This window comes from Quercus lobata, chromosome 10, assembly GCF_001633185.2.
Source record: "Quercus lobata isolate SW786 chromosome 10, ValleyOak3.0 Primary Assembly, whole genome shotgun sequence".
Taxonomy (NCBI): domain Eukaryota; kingdom Viridiplantae; phylum Streptophyta; class Magnoliopsida; order Fagales; family Fagaceae; genus Quercus; species Quercus lobata.
This window is the reverse complement of record NC_044913.1, coordinates 64,003,631-64,025,619: the sequence shown is the minus strand read 5'-3', so window position 1 is coordinate 64,025,619 and position 21,989 is coordinate 64,003,631. Positions and strand designations below refer to the sequence as shown.

General features: G+C 31.6%; 1 protein-coding gene across 1 annotated transcript; it reads left to right on the top strand.

The window, feature by feature from the left end:
* Positions 1–12,765: 12,765 nt before the first annotated feature.
* Positions 12,766–15,566, top strand: LOC115966115 (polygalacturonase-like). The gene is made up of 4 exons (XM_031085454.1): positions 12,766–13,206; positions 14,140–14,429; positions 14,534–14,762; positions 15,348–15,566. The coding sequence occupies exons 1-4, from the start codon at positions 12,766–12,768 to the stop codon at positions 15,564–15,566; spliced, it is 1,179 nt and encodes a 392-aa protein (XP_030941314.1).
* Positions 15,567–21,989: the final 6,423 nt, after the last annotated feature.

Sequence of the window (21,989 nt, the reverse complement as noted above, 5' to 3'; positions counted from 1 at the left end):
TTAATGAGTAAAATAGGAAAATAGAAGTTTGAGACGCTAGAAGTATTGTAAAATAATATGGTATAATGATAAAGTGACTTTTTGAAATGATAAAATAGAATAAAATTGAAATTGTGGGATGCTGATGCTCTAACACAAATTCAGCTATATTATTTAACTTGGCTTAAATTCAAAGTATTTAGCATGTACCACTTTGCAAGTAAAGCCAGAAACCTTAAAGCATTCACATCCAATTTCTTCAAAAAATTTTATTTTAACATCTCAAAAACTACTCTATCAATTATATCCTATCATTTTATAACACACCCAACATCCTAACTTTTATATTCCAATACAACACATTAGAATAATATATTTACATAATGAAATATATTACCCAAAAAAAAACTCCTCTATCCAATTTCTGTCTTTCTTCCTTCCTCCCCCCCCCCCCCCCCCCCTCTCTCTCTCTCTCTCTCTCTCCACTGTGAACAAACCCAGATCAGTATCACAACCACCTTTTTAGCCTAGCAACATTCATTTAACTAATCATCTGCCCAGCAACAATCACCCACAACACGGACCCAAATCACTGCTACACCACCAGCCACCCCCGCAAATCACAACAACAATCCCAAAACAAAAATTCGAAGAAAAACCCACCGTCAATTCACGCCAATCTTTAAAGTGATCGGACTTGCCACTACCACTGAACCCCAACAAACCACCAATCACCACCACCATGCCACACGACCACCGGAAAAGCCATTAAATCATAAACCAACAAACCCATTATTTTGGTACCCACGCGATCAAAATCCGATCTCCACAGAACTCACGCGATCAAAACTCCAACGGAATGGAGCCCACGCCGATCTAAACTTGATCTTCACGGAACGTCGGAACCCACTCTATCAAAACCCCATTGGAACGAAACCCATGCAATCAAAACCCGATCTCCCTATACGCCGATCAAAACTCCGATCTCCATAGAACCCACACCGATCAAAACTCCATTGGAAGGCACCTGATCTTCTTCCGCCGATCAAAACCCATCGGAACCCACCCAAAATCAAAACCCACCTCGCCACGCCGATCTCCACGCACGACCTCACCACGACCCACACGCCCCACGATGAACTCCATGCAAAACGGCCCAAGCATCTCCGGTGGCAAGTCTTGAACGAGAGAGGGAGTGAGGACAAAGTCGCACGAAGAGAGCCAAAGTGAGAGAAGAAGAGGAAAGTGAGAGAAGAAGAAAGAATAAAGTAATAAAAAAAACTTATACCAGCCTTCTACAGTGTCGTCCTACTAAAATTTAGCATACTTAGAGTTATACAAGACCCAATAAATGTTCTTATAATTTCTCAAAAAAAAAAAAAAAAAAAATACTAATGTTCATATAAAGTGAAACTAAAGCTTTCAAAAGTGTATAAGTGGGAAAGCTTTTTTCTATTTTATTATTTACAAAATTTAATTGTACTGCTATAAAAAAAATTAATTTTGGTCCTTCCATTGTCCAAAAATTTTCAAAAAAATTTAAAAAAATTAAAATCATGATAAACTTTGATGGAATATTGGAATATTGATGTAATAAAAGTTCATGATAAGCTTTGACTTTATGGAAATAGTATTTTTTTTTAGAGATAATTATAATATGCTGCTAACTCCGCAGATCGAACCATTTTCCTCTAAATTTCTAAGCACTTGGTGCATGAAAATGTGTCAATTCAGGTACAAGACCTTTGACAGACTTTATGGAAATAGTTGGTTGATGTTGAAATTTTTTATGATTATTCTATCAATTCTTAGCAAAATACATTTAGCTACAAAATAATGAAATTAGAAGTGGAGTGTTTTTGTAACGCCCTACAAATTAATAATGGCTAAAAAAATCAAGATTATTTAGAGAGAAAGAGAGGTAGGTTTATACTTTATACCTATTTGACCCACCGTTATTTTTCAGAATCGGTTTTGCTCCATCATGCAATCTATCATACATCTGGTAAAAAGGCGAGTATTACGCTTGTGTTTTTCTGAGCACAACTCTTGGCATTTTTCTATAAGAATTCTATACTCATCTGGGGGCGGAGGTTTTTTCTTTCGAAATATGCTATCATGCTGTGCAGAGAGGAAGAGAAGTGGAGGAGAAAACAAAAATGGTGCAAGCAAGGACAGAAAGGTTTTGAAACTCTGACCGTTCATTGAACCGTAAAAGGGAGAGGTTCAAAGTTTTTGAGGTCGAACCGAGGTTAAAATGGGGTCGAACCATGATGATGTCATAATTAATTTAATAATTAATTAAAGCTTAAATATAAATATTAAATTTATAAAACTAGCAAAATTGACTAATATATCTATATATGTGAGGGAAATTTAATGATTTTCAAGCATATATTTAATAATTAAATAAGAAAGTTAATAAAAAAAATAATAACTATGAAAACATTAAAATTTATAATTAATTTTTGAAGTAAAGTTGAATATCTTTGAAGGATTTTAATTATAATTTTTTTTATTCCTTATAAGAGATGGACAATTTAATTAAGTAGAATAAAATTGTGTTAAGTTATTTTTATAAATAATAAATAATAAATAATAAAAAAATGCTAAGGAGTTGGACCTCACGGTTCTTGCCACTTGTTTTGCATGAACCGTGCGGTCCAACCCCAGTTTTAGGGGTTCATGGAATTGCCACATATACCTGATTCTCTATACTTAAAAAATCGAATTTCAATCTGATTCTCGGTTTTTCCGATTCGACCTTCCAGTCCGATCCTAAAAACAGTGTGGATTATGGGGATAGAGTCTAGGAAAGGCAAGGTTGTTGGCCTGTACCATAGCCGGCTTGAACAACAATCATCACCATCATCTTCACAATAAATTCTTTTTTTCCTTTTTGACCATTGCATAACTCGCTCTTTTTTAAATCTTTTGAAGTTTGGTATTCTGTTATGAAACCACAACTTATATAATTTATAATCTATAGGACATAAGATTTTTTAGAAAACTTGAAATTGTAAATAATTTATTTGAAAACTTAATTTAATTTTTAAAAACACCCTCTGACTGGACCTAAAAGAGGTTTGGTTGCTAGATAGAGAAATTTTGTCCAATAATTTTCTAGTGTCTTTTGGTTTTGGTAAAAGTTAGATTTGAAAAATAAATAAACAGACAAATACAAAAAAGATCTGTACTCATTAATTAACCCGTCAAAATCCAAATGATCAAATGGGTATAGGGCCTATCGGCATGGGAATGGGTTTCTTGGACTTGTGAAAATGGATGAATCCGAACCCAACCCTCTAAAATAACGGGCTGGTTTGGGTTTAATTAGGCTGACCTTTTTGAGAAAGAAAAAAAAAATTATCATTTTATCATATGATTTTGGATATGTTTGTTTCATAGTTACAGAATCTCACATCTTTCTCTCTTTAATTCTCACTTTCTTAGTTCCATCTCTTCACTCTTTTCTATTTCTCTTTCTTTGAGTCCAATGAGATTCAATCTCACTCTACCAATATTACAGCTCATCTTAATCACTTAGTATTCTCATTTAGAAAACCATAATATGTCAATATCTATCTCCCTCTACTAAGATTGTCACCTATCGACTCATTGATTTGTTGTTGTGTTCAATTGTCGACCCTGACAATTATTTATTATTTTTTTTCAAAATACCCTTTCTTGGATGGTAAAACATAACATAAACTATCCTACTTGAATGGACTTAAATTCAAAAATATTTAAGTTTCTTGTAATCGAACAAAAAAACGTGGAATTCGAATCTTGCTTACATAAAAAATTAATTGGTGTTTTTAGTATGATGGTAAAGAACATTTATTATGGGTTCACATATTACAAATCATTGATGTTTCATAATTTATAACCTACTGTGGATTCACATATTAAAAATCAACTAGTCGCTAACCCATGCGATGCACGGGATAGTTAAACAAAATTTATACACATTCACTTTTATTGGTACAATCATTTGAAAATAATTCTAACTAATACCCAAATATAAGAGACACATTGACTTACTATTTAAAGTAGCATTCTGAAGAATTTACACATATTGTGCAACGAAACCTTAATTTCTCATCAACGGTTAGAAATATAAACTGCAAATATATAAATAAAGACCATGACTTGAGAAAGACGCATTAAACTTCAATTATAACAATTAATTCCATTATCTTTCATGCTATACTTTGTAATTGTACAGAATTAAGTCAACTCAATTTAAGTAGTTGTAATAAAATTGATTTCTACTATTCTCTATTCTATAGAGATATGAACATATTGGATTTCTCAAACAATTACCGGTATTGTAATAAAATGATTTATTATTGAAAATAAGAAACAAAGAAAATCTGTCTATAGCTTAAGAAACACAATATAATAAAATTAAAGAGATAAAATTTTCGGAGGACAAAATATTATAGATAATTTTAGAAACAGATCATACACTTAAAAGGGTTAGTAATTTATAGCACTTACCCGTATACAGATACCAAGTGCGGTCGTCGTAACCCTTTGAAAGAACTTTCCCCAATTGGACACTATAAAAAAAAAACACCCAATTAACAAAATTGATCCAAAAGGGTCTAAAAAGCACACAAAATCAATTCAAAAAACAAAAATATGAGAAAAAGTAATTACTTTCCGCTGCCAATGAAATCGTCTTTTGTATTGCTGTTCCAAACTGCAACATTTATCTCTCTAAGGCCTTCAATTAACGAAAACACAAACTTTTCTTGGAATACCGGAGTATTATGACCATCTATACATACAAAAAAAATAAAATAAAATCAGCATAACTCACTATAACTCTATAGAAACCTCAAAAATATAAAGAGAAATTAAAGGGGTTGAATTTGATATTTACGTTTGGAGAGAGAGAGTTTGCAAAAACTATGGCTTTATATTTCTTAACTTGAGAGAGGGGTAAGGTTGCTAGGGTTTTGAGGTGTTATAATGTTTTTATTTTTATTTTTTATTTTTTAAATATTGTGCTGACATGGAAATTTTTTTAAATATTGTACTGACGTGCAAAATTGTGGTGCCAGCAGAGGCTTTGATTTTATATATATATATATATATATATAGATTACTACATTTGTGAGGCAAAAATATCATATTTCAGATGATAGATTGAATGCCCAAATCCAAACTAAACCCCAAACCTTTAATGGGTTTGACAATCAACTAAGAATAATCTTCGCGTAATTCAGCTAGAGGGTTTTTTCAATACCCAATTTCAAGATTAATAAAGGATCTCAAGAAATAATATTATTTCATAAGGAATCTTGGTTTCTCAAGAAATAATACCCAACTAGAAATTTTATTATTTCATGATAGTTATTTTTTTTTAAGAGTTTTAATCTATGACACCCGCTCTTGATGATAGCTCTATATCATCAGTACATGACACCAATTGGTTTTGAAGTAGGTAAGAATTGAACCTTGGATTTTTTTTTTTTTTTTGATAAACCTCAGATTTCTTATTTAACCATCAGAGACTTTACTAGTTGAGCTAACTGAAACCCACTATTTCATAAGAGTTATAAGTTTTGAAATATTTTATTTTATTTTATTTTTACTCAACAAAAACTTGCTTGACCCTACCCATTTGTTTTTTTGTGCAAGACCCTAACCATTTGTTAGGTTTAGTTAATAAAAAAAAAAAAAAAAAAAACTCCTTTTGTGATATGGAATCCACTCCATCGAAATAAGAAAAATGTTAAATAATACGCAATATTTATTAGAGTTAAATATAAAAGCTAACATTTAAGAATTATTAATGCATATGAAAGCGTTTTATTGATCTTGTCAATTGTCATAACAAGAGCCATAGATAGAAGAGTTATTTGACTTATTTCTACATGCGTTAAATAAAGTCATGTCCTTGGTTATTGGTAACAAATTTTTCCATTAATTATTTGGTATTTTATATTTTATATTTCCGCATAGAATGTATTATGTTTTTTTATGGAAAAAGAAATTGTTTTAAGTTTGATTGTCAAAAAAAAGAAGAAAACATTCCACTGGTGTTAATGAGTAGAAATTCTATATTATAAAATAAATAAATAAATAAAAAGGATGATGTTGTAGCATCGAAGAATGAGTAAAAATAACATAACTGACGGTCACAATAGTTTGAATCATAATACTCAACCTCAAATATGTGAAAAAAATATATGGCTCAAAAGAAGTTTTATTTATTTATTTATTTTTAAGAATACTAAGTATTTTTAATACACACGAAAAGAAAGAAAAATGTCTTAAAGAAACTGACAATGATGTATATTAAAAAAAACCTAACTCTTTTAACAAACTTTAATAATAATCCGTACTATAAATATTTGTCAAGAAATAATAAGCTGATTATTGGGATCATTTCTTGTTGGGCCACATTTTGCTTGTGAATGAGCTTAACTTTTTAAGAGAGACTACGCCCAGGGCCCATCAAATCAAAGTTGGGCCAAATTAAATTTTTTATTTTTTATTTTTTTATGATCATTTACCCTTTCCATATTGAAAGTTCAAGAAGAAATCCCCCATGTGGTGAAGTTAGGTTTGGGCCCAAATTAAATAAAATTCCTCACAGTTGCTTCAGTTGAAGGTGTGATGCATTCTCATGAAATTTGTTTACAATAGCTATTGACTTCATATTCTCGAGTCTTTGTATTGACCCCTAAGCAAAATTCTATTCTTTCGGTAAATAATTTGGCATGTATTTGGACCTAACTCATGTATTCTATATACTTTCTTGCTAAGTTAATTAGCATAATGGCTACTGTACGTGTTTGCTTACTAGACCAAGTAATTTAAGTCCAATTAAACTTTTCATCAAAAAAAAGAAAAGAATAGAACTAGATGAGTGCTGGGATACGCTAGTACGTACGTACGTACGTAAGGCTAATACGTACATTTATAGACATGGTTGAGAAATTAAAATATTAAACATTCAATTCACTGCATTCAAGCTCTTGTTTGAATGATAGCAGCTATACTTCAAGTTGTTAATGCCTTTACAATTTAACGAAGGATTTTTTATTTTTTAAAATTATTAAAAGGTAGAAATTTTATTTCATGGGTAATAGCCATTAGATCACAGTTTTTATTATCAATTTATGATAGAGACATGGATAGAAAATGGATCAGATACTCTAAAAAATTATAGAATTGGTCGATATTAGATCACATTTCCGCTTATTTCTTTATAGTCATTATACTCTTAAGTTAAAGAGGCTGGCCTCTTAATTATTCAAGCCTTTGATTATTGGCAATCTATAGCATAATTATTTTTTTTTTAAAACAATGACATGTGCATCCTTCTAGGATATTAGTAAAATAATTGTATTCACTATTTTTTAAGGATAAAGCTTAGGTACAATATCTTAGATGTTGTTCATTGTGTTTTCCTTTTAAAATTCAGTTATGTGGCTTTTTTTTTTTTCCATGGGATGAAAATTTATTTTTAGTTAACACCCAAGGAATAACACCTAAGTACTGTGCTTAAGTTTTGCCTATTTTAATTTCTAATTAATAGTTTAAAATTTTAGAACAAATGGTAATTTATCCTAGTAGTTGAGCAAGTGATCTTGAGTTTGAATAATCTTTTTGCTCTATCTTCCCCATCAAATTTATCATTTCTTAACAATCTAAAAGTTTGAAACAATTGATAATTCATCATATTCACCTTTCTTATTTTTGTTCTTCCAATTAAGTCGAAAATGTATCATCGTAAAGAAAGTATTGCAACAATGTATACAAATATATATTTTTTTTTTCAAAGTTTCATCCTTAGCCTTATGAGAATGTACACAGTTTCATATCCTAAATGGTTTGAATTTTGAAGATCATATGCCTAACCCCATGGAGTCTATAGGTGTACATGGATGTCATCGCACATCACATGGCTAGCTAACTAAAATTGCATGCAACAGGGAAACACTGAAACAAGGCCCAAACACTGAGTAGCTTGTGTTACCAAGATCTACTACCCAATTTTAACTAATATTTGAAGGATAGCAATTAAGCAATCATTGAATTAAAAATTTGAACAAATGAATTTGAGGGTATTAATCTAATCCAAAGTAGCATCTGCTACGGGATAACAAATATTATATACATTCCTTGATGAACTTTGAGGGCAAACTTCTCACATATATGGGATTGTATTTTTTTTCTTTGTTAGGGGGAAAAAAAAAAACTATTGGCTAAGGTACTTTATCACATAATTAGTCATTAGTCAACTACCTTTTCCTTTGATTTTCATTTCAAGCAAATGGTTGATGAATGTGTTCATCATTGAACATGAAATTGCGGCGTGCCACAATTTTCCAATTATTGATCCTATTTTGACCTAACTAAAGTTATGAGATTATTAGTGTCTAAAATCCTTTTCAACGATAGCAAATTAATCAAATGCATGAACTAGTTAGGTCGCAACAATAGTTAAATACCTTATTCATTAAAAATTAAAATAAATAAATAAAGTCCTGAAATAAACTTTTTGTTCACACAATGACACAATGCTTACATTTGTACAGTAGTTTGATTGTTGGTTGAGTAACTTATTTTCCACAATTATCATAATTTCATTTACTTAAAGTACAGTTTTTTAAAGTCTTATTTTTATTTATTTTTAATATACATTATTATACTTTAAGAGACTTTCAAATAAGCTTTCGGCAACAAACTACTTCCAAATGCACAATAAATCACATTGGACACTGTATAGTGTCCAAAGTGATTTGCTTACTTAGACGGAGCAAAAGAAAATAGAATTTGAATATTGTCTTTGCTCTATACCTCCCATTAAATTCACAATTTCTTTTACTATTTAGATTTTAATTTTGAAACAATAAATCTTGCTCTTCTAAGTGGAAGGGGTATCATTTTAAATTAATTAAGTTTTTTCACAACATTTTGTACTTTAAAAAAAAAAGACTCCCTTATGATTTTTTACAGTGTCATATCCTTAATGGTTGAATTTTGAAGATCATATGCTTTGCCATATGGAGTCTATAGGCTTGTAGTTGTAGGAATTCGTTGGGCAATGAATTTGGCCAGCCGCTTTAACATTCGAGATATAAGAATAGAAAGTGACTCCAAAGTATGCACTAATGATGCAGTAATTAAAGGTACCCAAATTGTAAAAGAAATTCGCAGCCTCGCTGAGTATTTCTTAGAAATTAGTTGGGTTAGTCATGAATGTAACATGGCAGCTCTGTGTTAGCTAGATGGGCTTGTAAGAACTTTGTTTGTGGTTTTGTTGTTGAAGCTACTGCCTCATGTGTTTTGTCGATGTTATCTCTAAGGCGGCTGCTCTGTAATGATTTTTTTTTTCAATGTTGGAATAAAGCCTTGTTTCTTAGCCGCCCCACCCCCCCCGGAAAAAAAAAAAAATTGGAGTCTATAGGTGTACATGAATATCAACGAATATCACATGGCTAGCTAGATACTTCTGCTAAGTAACATTGCATGCAACAGGGAAACCCTGAGACAAGGCCCAAAATAGTGAGTTGTGCTTTTGTTGGCATTGAAGAATGAAGATTGAACTCATAATACTTAATTGGTTTATTATATATTCTGTAGGAAAAAAAAAAAAATATATCAGTCTTTAGCAAAAGACTATCCTTGTGTGCTCATTGGCCAAGCCTGGTACACTTAGGAGTTTAGGGTCCATTGTAATAATGTGGCCTGTGGAAGTACAAGTACGTCTTAGAGAATAAAGAAATCTATTATTCTATTTTAACTAATATTTCAAGGATAGCAATTAAGCAATCATTGAATTAAGAATTTGAACAAATGATTTTGAGGGATCAATCTAATCCAAAGTAGCAAGAAGGCAATGTATCTAGCTTTGAATAACAAATAGTGTGTGTATATATATATATTCCTTGATTAACGTTGAGGCAAAAATTCTCACATCATTATTATAAAATTCAAGCACCCCAGTTATTATAAATAAATTAAGCCCTAAAATAAATCTTTTGTTCACACAATTCTTACATTTGTAGACTAGTTTGACTCTTCATTAAGTAAACAGTTTTTTTTTTTTTAAATAATTTTTTTCCATAAATATAATAATTGCATTTTCTCTATTATGGTTTTTTTTTCTTTTTTATAATCTATTATAGGGTAAATTGTAAATTACACCTATAAAATTTGGGGTGCTTGAATTTTACAACCTGAAATTATATTTTGATAATCTATTATATAATTATAATAAGCTCCCTTGTTAGCACTGTTAATAGACTACGCAAAAATGGCAATGTGATGGCAATTGTAGCTTGGGTATTTCACATACTCTAGGAGTTCTTCTCAAAAAAAAAAAAAAAAAAAATCTAGGAGTATTTTACTGCGTACGCATTAGAAAAAAAAAAATTGTCTAATTATCAAAGTCTTTAACTTGATAAGTTGACATGACTGTAAAAGGTCATTTGATCATTCAGAACATGTTGTTCACTACATAATTTCCTAAATTTTGACTTGTGTATCCATAGACCTTTAGTGCAAATGTCGTGAAACTTAAATAAATCGTTGACAACATTGGATATTGTGCTTGTATTTTTGGTTCACATGGCTTACTCAGATTGATTAACATTCTATCAAATTCACAAATGATAGCCATGGCTTATCAAAAGAGGACTTTGGGACCATGAATTTGGGGCATAGAAAGAGCACCCATTTCTTCTCCGTTTTCTGCTCCACATGTCACGTCTCTAAAACCGGGTGTTCCAAATTACAGTTATAGCTAGCATACCAAAAATTTGCTTGTAGATTATAGGTAAAAGGAAAAAGGATAAGATGAGCTCAAATTGAGAATCTTATGGAACAAAGTTGGTATGTGGTAGTGGTACAGTATAATTGGGTTTTTTTTTAGATGAATATAATGGACCGCACAAATAGCTTTTCTTTTAAATGTATCCAAAGATGGATAGGGTTCTATTAAAAAAAAAAAAAAAAAGATGGATGAGTTATTCTTGGTATTTACGTAATGGACAATAAGTAAATCATATAGTCCCCACTACTCCTTCAGTATCATAAATATAAGGAATCCAACTCTCTTATGGTAGTAAATGTTACACGAAATATATTATGAGGTTGTTTAAGTAAATGAACCAATAACGGCTTAAATAAAAAATGGGGGCCATGAAAAACTAAATGATGATGTATATGACAGTATGGGACTGTGAATGATTGATAGGGGCTGGGGCTAGAGTTAAGTGGAGGCCTCCTAGGTGTTGATCTTGTGCTTAAAGCAAAGAATAAGGAAGTTGGCTGTGATGGCTTTGTTAGCTTTGTCACGTTAATGGTCAATACTTTCCTTCCCTTCTTTTGCAATATATTATTATAACAAAGCCTTAGCTAGCAAATCTCACGTCCAAAGCAATAAGGTCCATGTACGTTCATTTGTCCTTTCCATAACTATAGGTCCTCATCACGTACCATATCTCCTTTGTCGTAGCCAGGTTTTCATGTATTATTTTGACAATTCTACGTTTTTTTGTTCTCTCTTATTGTTTGTTTTCTTTATTCTCACAATTGCTAGAGATGGACAACACCTTCTTAATACAGATTTTTTTTTAGAGATAATTACAACATATTGTTAACTCCGAAATTCGAACTATTTTTTCTCTAACCTTTCAAATACTTTGTGCTTGAAAAAATGCTAATTCAGTTATAAAGCCTTTCACTTCTCAATATAGAAATGATTTCTCTTTTTCGGACCTCATATTCATGTCGTAATGTCATATATATATATATATATATATATATATTATTAAATACCCACCCAAAAATATTAAAGTCATTTTTCAATATAAAAGTATTGCAATAAAAGATAATAATAATAAATTTAAAAAAAAAAAAAAAAAACGAAACCCATGAAAGTTAGACTACAATTAGAGGATATGTAACTTATGTTCAATAACAAAATGTCAAATTTTGAAACGCCTCCGACCTAGAAAAGTCGGTGAAAGGTTATGTATCAGAGAAAAGATGAACTGTGGTTTTGTAGCAAAACATCCAATACTTCATCTCTTTAATGCAAATTTACTTTAACTCCTCCCCTCTCCACTATATTGAAAACGGTTATGTTGCAACCTTGTGTCACAGAGAAGCAAATGAAGTCCAGTCAAGAAAGTCTGCAAAAAGGAATTGATGAGATTAATCATTGCATCCAATCAGGAAAATCTAATTGAGCAGCGACTAACGGTCGAAAGTATGACCTACTTTTGCATCCAATTTAGGCTGATCATCTAGAAAATAGATCTAGGGGGTGACCAATGACCATAGCATATACCCCTAAATCATACAATATAAAATTTATAAATATAATACAAGCATTGATAATGATAGTTTGTCAACTTTAAACACATTGGATACTCAGCTATAAGCTATTATAAATATTAGCAGAAGCATCCAAAACCCAATCCATAAATACAAGACATGTACCAGTATGTCCCACGTAAGGGTACTTTAATGAACTAAGATGAGATTTAAAATTTTTTAACGTAAAACCACAATATTTTTCATTCCAAATTTCGGCGCAGCTTTGCGTACTTGTTTAACATTATATCCTAAAAAGTGAGAAACTAAAATGTACATTCAAATCCTATAAATACCCTTAAACCTTTTCATCTTCCTCATCACCTCCAAAACTCTCAACTTCTAAAGTCTAAACTCCCTAAGCCACTTCTTCTCTCTTTTACACACACACACAAAGTTACAAACAGACGCATTAGTTTCTCATCCAAATTAACCAAAATGGCATACCCCAAAAGCTCTCTCGTTCTAGCAGTACTTCTCTCAGTGTTCATTTCCACAGTGCTAGCTACTCCTATGACATACAGTGTGGTGAGTTTGGGAGCCAAAGCAGATGGGAAAACGGACTCAACTCGGGCTTTTGTTAGTGCATGGACAAAAGCTTGTGCGTCAGTAAAGCCTGCCATTATTTATGTGCCAGCAGGGAGGTTCTATCTCAGGCAAGTGGTTTTCAGTGGACCATGCAAGAACAATGCTATCATTATGCGCATAGTTGGGACACTTGTGGCCCCATCAGACTATAGGGTCCTTGGAAATACAGGAAAGTGGCTTGTGTTTGAACATGTCGATGGGGTTACCATATCTGGTGGGGTTCTTGATGGCCATGGCACTGGTTTGTGGGCTTGCAAAGCCTCTGGCAATAGTTGTCCTTCGGGAGCCTCGGTATGTGAAAATGACTAAATTGCCTTTTCTTGGTGAAGTTGTAGCTCATTTGACTAAGGGGTGTTTTAAATATTTTGAGTTTAACAGTGCCTTTTGTGTTTAGTTTTTTCTTTTAGCTTTTAAGCTTATTTGTTTGTGTACAATTTTTTTTTTTTTTAGTCTCACTTGGCTTTTGAAAAACATAAGTTTTCCACAAAAAATTATGTTTATATAAATGCACATGCACTAATAGTTTCACATTGGAAACTGTCAAGTACCATGCAATTTGGTTAAAAGTGTTCACATAGAATTTGTGAAGAAGAACAATGTTTTTATGGTTGGCATTAGTGTTGATTTTTCTTACATAGACGGAGCAAACGAAAAGAAAATTTGAAATGTTTAAACTTTTTGTTGCTGGATTAAAAAAATCTATTTATTTTCTAGGTAATTATACTGGGAGTGATTGGTGGAAACTGGTTTGCCTTTTCGGTTTAAACTTTTAACTGTTTTTGCTCTTCTTGGTTTTGTAGGAGATTTTTGTCAATTTAAAATACCAACTTACATTCACTTAATGCCACGACAAGCGAACTTCTAAGGAAATCCCAAGGACTACTATCTTGGGAATAATACCATGTTATGGAGTAGAATATTTAATTTTGTGTCAATTTGATTAGTGTTTAAATAAATCTCGAGCCTTGTGATATCAGTAAACAAGCTTAAAAACTGATGAGAATGTCTAAGGTCAAACAACTTGCTTAGGCTTTTGTTGCTTGAATTGACAGTCCTTCCCGCTAAGGTCAACATATTATATTGAATATTAGCCTTATAAGTTATATTTATCGTTGATTTAGAGAAATATTATGTGTGTATATATATATATATATATATATACACGTTATTTGCAAATTTTAAAACAATAATAATTGGAATATTTTCTTGTTCATATGCAAGCAGACACTACAATTTTCCAACTCAAACAACATTGTAGTCCGTGCATTAACCTCCCTAAATAGCCAATTATTTCACATTGTTGTCAATGGCTGCCACAATGTGAAAATGCAAGGTGTAAGAGTCATTGCTGCTGGAAACAGCCCAAACACCGATGGAATTCACGTTCAATTATCTTCAAGTGTCACAATTCTTGACTCCAAGATCGGGACAGGTGATGATTGCATCTCAATTGGTCCTGGTACCACTAACTTGTGGATTGAGAATGTTGCATGTGGACCTGGGCATGGAATCAGGTATATAAATTTTTTTTAATCTTTTTTAAAATATTACATGATTTGAACAACTACATTATATGTTGATTTTAAATTGGTCTCACTTGTGTAATTAATTGATTCAGCATTGGGAGTCTAGGCAAGGACTTGCAAGAGACTGGTGTAAAAAATGTGACAATTAAAACAACTACTTTTACTGGAACTCAAAATGGATTGAGAATTAAGTCTTGGGGAAGGCCTAGCAATGGATTTGCAAGGAACATTCTATTCCAACATGCCGTTATGATGAATGTCCAAAATCCTATTGTAATTGACCAAAATTACTGCCCCAGTAACAAAGGTTGCCCTGGTCAGGTAAGATAGTTGTTGAATTAAGGTTTGCATGCAAATATAGGGTGTGTTTGGATACCACTTATTTTGCTGAAAACTGAAAATACTGTAACAAAATAATTTTTAAATGTGTGAATAGTATCATGGGACTCATTTTTAATAAAAATTTGTGTGAAAAAAGATGTTTGTGGGTTCCATAAACAGTGCATGGGACCCACTTGGAAAGCTGAAATGCACTTTTCTAAAAAAAAAAAAAAACCAAAATGCAGACGCTGAGGAAATAATCAGTATCCAAACGTACATATAGTTTAAATGAAGATATGGTGACTTCTGAAAAGGCTTTAACACATTCAAGGAAATTACACAACATAGATTCTTAAACTACTCATGCCCACTATATATTTAGGCCCATTATCATGGCAGATACAACTGTTACTTTAACTTAGTTTTGAACCCAAATTGAGACCCCAAAAGATTTTCAAAGTTTTGTACTTTGCTTCATAACTTGTTCAATATATATATATATATATATATTATTTGGAACTTGCATACGATGATATTACTATCAAGTGAAAAACTGACATATACTTTTTTTTTTCATTTTAATAGTTTTCTGGGGTAAAAATTAGTGATGTAACATACCAAGATATCCATGGAACATCAGCAACGGAGGTCGCTGTGAAATTTGATTGTAGTCCAGGGAACCCATGCTCCAGAATAAGATTGGAGAATGTAAAGCTCACATACAAGAATCAAGTAGCCCAAGCTTCATGTAGCCATGCAGATGGAACTTCTACTGGTTTTGTCCAGCCCACAAGTTGCTTGTAGAGGGGAAAAATTTATACAAAATCCATATCTATGAAGGACAAAAAAGTAATCTACATTCTTCTCCTTTCATCTTTAGGGAAGAAAATTATAAATCTTTTTAGTTTTTATAGTATGAATGTTAGCGAGATAGGTCATTAAGTGATAGGTTGATTGCTTGAGCCTGTGGCGGTGCTTGCTGATTAGGCATTCTTGGAGCATGCCTGGCCTTGCTATCAAAATATAATGTTGAAACTTTAAATCCCGATTTGGGTGTTTGTACTTTGTATATTAAATTGTTATAAGAGATATGATTATGTTTAATGTATTATTGTCTATTGGACCTCACCTACTGGAATTCTAGATTTTTATCATTTCCATTTTTCAATAAGAAGTCACATGAATTATATTCAATTATATCATGAAACCAATTTAATCGAGGAAGCTAAAAAAAAATATAAAAAAAACTTCAAAGGAGACATTTCAAAGCCTATGCATCCCCTGGTTGAATAAAATATCCTATAAATATTTGGCATAAAAAGTATTCTATCATGAACAAATATAAAAATATGTCGTTGGTTCCAAAGTTTGTTTACTAGCGCTATTGGTTTATAAAGTTTCAAGTGAGAGTTATACGTCCCTCAAGTTTAAGAAATTAGCACTATTGGATCCTCTATTGATTTCAGTCAATTTCCTAGCCTATGTATTTAACAGATAAATTAATGGAAATATTTCAGTGACATGACAACCTTTTTATTATTAAAAAATTTGTAGATAATAATTTACACATTAGAAATGTCTTTCCCCAAATCTTACAAGTTAAAAGGTCTTTTCCAAAATTAGTTAATCCTTACTCAAAATTCCAAAACCTCTAACATGCCAAGGTAACAGGGGAACCAAAAATTTACTCCATAGCGAAATTCGGGGTCTCTCCACTGACTCATGGGCGCTTTACTATGAGCAGCCCATTTAAAATCTTATGGGTGGCGAGCTGTACATGATAAAATCCCAACTTCGGAGAAGTTGAGAATTATTTATAGTTAAATATAAAAGAAACATTAAAAAAAAAATTTAGAGAATTTCAACCAATGGTGTATACTCCCGACGTTTGTTTTTTATCATTAGATCAAGATACCGATTGATTTTTTGATATAGGCGGAGATCAACTGCCAAATCTTTTATTTGATGATATAAGACTTTATCAGTTAAGTTAACAAAACCCAAACATTTAAGAATTATTAATGATATGAAAGTGTTTTATTAATTGGTCTTACCATAACAAAGAGCCGTAGAAGAGTTATTTCTACGTACGTTAAATAAAGTCATGTCCCTTGGTTATAGTAATAAATTTCTATTTCATATTCTATATTTCTTAATAGAATTATTAAGTTTGATATATTGAAAAAGAAAAAGAAAAAGAAAAAGAAAAATCTACCGGTGTTATTTGAGGTAGATTATTTGGTTTAGTTTAAAATATTATCTTTTCTGTTTCTAAGTTAAAAACTTTATAAATCAACTGACATCTTTTGATATTAATTACATAAATATCTATGGATCAAAGCCCCTCATCCTCCATTATAAATATTAAATTATAATAAATAAAAAAACCAGTTTCAAATATCTTAAAGCAGGCTTAAGAAGTTACTTAGTCAATATATAGATCATTTACCCTTTCCATGCATACTGCATATTGGTTCAAGAAGAAATCCCGGCCCCATGTGGTGCAGTTAGGTTTGATCCCTAATTAAAGGAAAGTCCTCACAGTTGCTTCATTTGAAGAACATTGAAGTGTGATGCATTCTCATGAAATTTGTTTACAATAGCTTTTGACTTAATGTACTCATGTCTTTGTCTTGACCCCTAAGTTAAATTCTATTATTTCGGTACATATAATTTGGCATGGATATGGACCTTGCTAACTCATGTAGTCTCTATACTTTCTTGCTAAGTTAATTAGCATAATGGCTACTCGTTGCTTACAAGACCAAGTAATTCAAGTCCAATTAGAGGAGTACTGGGACATGATGGTACGTACATAAGGCACGGTTGAGTAACTAAAGTATTAAACGTTCAATGGAGAAAATGGGCAAATGCCCCTTTCAAAAAAAAAATCTAGCATTTTGCCCCCTTTCCTAAACTAATTAGGAAAATGCTCCTCTTTTGAAACTCGATTTTCTCAAAATCGAGTTAAAAAAAAAAAAAAAAAAATTCTGGAGTCCTATAGTGGCGTTTTAAGGAGCCTATAGTGACGTTTTAAGGACTTATAGTAACGTTTAATAATCCGATTTCCATGAAGTTGAGTTACATGCAATTTTTTTTTTCTTTTTTTTGCCTATAACTCAACTTCATGGAAATCGGATTACAAAACGCCACTATAGGTCTTTAAAACGTCACTATAAGATCCTTAAAAACGTCACTATAGGGCTTAACTCGATTTTGAGAAAATCGAGTTTCAAAAGAGAGCCATTTTCCTAATTAATTTGGGAAAAAGGGTAAAATGCTGGATTGTTTTTTTAAAAGGGGAAAAAGTCAATTTTTTCCAACGTTCAATTCATAGCATTCAAGATAACGTTCTTGTTTGAATGGTAGCGGGACATTAGATCACATTTTTGCTTATAGCCGCGATAACTCAAGTTCTTTATGCCATTACAATTAGCGAAGGATTTAGAAATATATATATGTGTATATATATATATATATATATATATTTATTTATTTATTTATATTTCATGGGTAATTGCCAATAGATCACATTTCTACTTAATTATTTCTTTGCAGTCATAAAATCTTAAGGGTTAGCCTCTTAATTTTTAAAGCCTTTGATTATTGGCAACCTATATATAGCATGTTTAAAATTTTTTTATTTTTTAATTTTTTTATAAACAATGATCTGTGTATCATTTTAGGATATTAGTTAAATGATTATTTTTGCTATTTACTAACAATTCAAAGTTTTGAGACAAATGGTAATTTATCTTAGAGGAGGTTTGGATCCATGTTCACGTCTCACGTCCGCGTTTTACCCTTTTTTTTTTTTACGCGTTTCAAGAGGTTTGCGGCTACTGTTCATGAACAGTAGCTGCAAATGTTGACTTTTCAACTGTGAATAGTGCATCCGTGCACTCTTCACGGACCCACAAATATCACTTTTTAACGATTTTTTCATTAAAAATGGATCCTACAATACTATTTACACATTTAAAAATTATTTTGTTACAGTGTTTTCAGTTTCAGCAAAATAAGTTCTATCCAAACATACCCTAGTAGAAGAACAAGTGATCTTGAGTTTGAAAACTCTATTTGCTCTATATCTCATTAAATTCACAATTTCTTAATAATTTTAGGATTTAAGACAATTGATAATTTATCATATTCTTGTTACCAATCTTGTTCGTTTTTAAGTGAAAAATGTATCATTTTAAATTAAGTACATTCACAACATTGGGTACAATTATAATTATTATTATTATTATTATTCTTATTATTTATTTATTATTATTTTTTTTTTCCTTTTGAGGTTCACGCATGGGAGAATGTAGACACTGTCATAGCCTAAATGATTGAATTTTGAAGATGATATGCCTAACCCCATGGAGTCTATGGGTGTGCATGAATGTCAACGCACGCACATCACGTGGCTAGCTAACTAACATCGCAAGCAACAGGGAAACCCTGAAACATGGCCAAAAACAATGAGGAGATTGTGTTGCCAATGTATTGAAGGCTGAATTCAGAAAACTAATTGGTATATAATATATTCTTTAGCAAAATACCATGCATTTTGTCTGCTCATTGGCCAAGCCGGGTACAAGTACAACTAGGATTTTTTGGTCCACTGTAATGTGGCCTGTCCTGTCCTTGTGGAAATGCAAGCATGTGAGCAACATTAAATGCAAATATTGCATTAAAGATTAACAAAATATATTCCCCTGTTTTTACTAATATTTAAAGGATAGAAATTAAGCAATCATTTACCCAAAAAAAAAAAAAGTAATCATTGAATTAAGAGTTTGAACAAATGATTTTGAGGGGATCAATTCAAACCAAAGTAGTATGCGGGATACCATAATCATGGAGGCAATGTATCTATCATTAAATAACAAATAGTATATTAAAAAAAAAAAATAAATAAAATAACAAATAGTATATGGGTCATGTTTACAGTAGCTTAGGACAATTGTTAATAAATTTTTTTTTTAAAAAAATATTTCATACTATTCTTGTAGGAAATATAACAAGCTGTTAAAATAATTAATTATTTTTTTCCTATAAAAAGTATGGTTTTTAAACTCGGATAGAACCACACAATTTGATCGAGTTAACCATGAACAGTTCATGAAAACGGTTTTTTATATGTGAGAACTGGGCATATAAAAAATATGAGAAAACCGCTTGAATTGAGGTCTAACTTGGACTGTTCAAATTGTAAGTCGATGAAATTTGATTTTCGATCTAAAATTCTAGCATGGATCTGAAGTGAGGAAAAAAAAAAAAAACAAAGAAGAAAAAATGATGAAGAAGATCCGCATATAAAGTAAGAAATTTAAGGAGCACCGATTGAATGCATGGCGAGATTAAAAAAAAGAGATGAGAGCAGTCAGAGACGCGAGGAGGAAGGAGAGAGGAGTAGGATTATAGGAGAAGGATTAGGATCCAGTGCTATTAGCTTTTAGATCCCTGTAAACTAGATTGTTTGACCTAATTAATTAACCAAGTGAATACTTAGGTTTATTATTCAGATCTAGGTTAAAACAATAAAGTCATATTATGTAAAGTAGCGGAAAATAAAGAACACAATAATATGATAACCCAAGAAAACCTAACCAGTAAAAAACCTGGGGAGGATTTAACCTAGCTATCCTCAAGGTAAAACAGATTCACTATGAAAAAATTGAAGTTTGTATAATAAGATTTAGACCACTAACATCCTATTGCTACCTCGAGTAGAAAACTTACTACCACGATCACATAACAACTCCGAGTCTACAGACTACTTTTTTCTTTGATCTACAGCAACCCCAAGTTCTCTTACTTGTGACTTTGAGGCTCCACTCAAAGGTTTTGGATCTTCTTGTAAGTTCTTTATGCAGCAACTAAAACCACCATCAAGTTCTTATGCAAATCTTGATCTTGATAGCTTTATTATTATTATTATTATTATAAAACCGAAATCTTTGAAACTCCTACAATTTTCAACATTAGCATTTCATATTTTTTTTTAATTTGATTTATATGTTTTGATTTTTTTTTCCAACCCATTTACTCACGTCAGCATTATTAAAAATAAAAATAAAATCTCATTATTCTCCCTACCAAATACACATTACAAAACCAATACTTCTTCAAAACCTAAACCTAAAACCGATACTTCTTCAAAATCTCTCCTCTTCTCACATGCTAACATCACCTTCCCCTAAACCTAAAACTCACCCTTTCCTTCCCCCAAAATCAAAACCCAAAACTCAGATTCTCCCACCCATGTTGAGCATAGCTGAAAATCATGGTTGTCCAACCTATCAAATCAGGATTCTCTATGTGATCAAATGCTTTGTGGCAATCTCCTACGCTTCCAGATTGGGAGTACATAGTCATCAGTGAACTATCAACAGAGACATTTGAATCTAAGCCCAACTTTGCAATATAGGCATGCAGTTAAGTCCCAATGCTTGATCTATTCAAAAGTGCAACAGCTCCCAGCACTGATAAAACTGTGATATAGTCTATGGTGAAATCAACCATCAGCATATCACGGAATAGCATAAGGGCCTTTTTAGCATATCACCCTTTCCACACCCTATGCTTAGGTAAGCTTGCTTTCCTCTTTCTCCTTTATCTGAATTTAAGTTTTTCAATTGAAACTAAACAGAGGAAAGGCAGCCTACTTAATGATGAAAAAAGAGGAAATATTTCTCTCTTTTTTTTCTTTGCTTTTTTTAATTTGGAAATATGATTTAGGTTATGGTATTTTGGTCTGATTGGTTTTGATATAGGAAGAACAAATTCTTGACATTGATTTGTAAATCCTTTGCTTTTTTTTTTTAATTAGGGTTATTTTAGGCAGGGTACTGATAGTTGTTTTTCTTTGATTTTTTAAATTCCCTAGTTTAAATTATTTAACAAATTTACCATCTTTGGCTTATATATTTGATTCACGTTGACCTTTGGTTCTTTGCGGTTCAATTTTTAGTTGCTTATTTTGGATTCTCATATATTATGTTTGTTCCTTCCCCTAAGCCTAGGTACGCTTGCTTTCCTAGATATTTACTTCTTCTAGGTACAACATCAATTGGTTTCACAGTATTGTTCGTTACATATTTACATGTCCAAAGCTGAATACAGGAAAATCTTGTGGGTTTGTATTTAAAATACAATACGGTTTCAATAATTCAAAACCTAACCCTAGCTAATTCTTGCATTGTTGTAACAGTGACTAGCTTTGGAACTGAT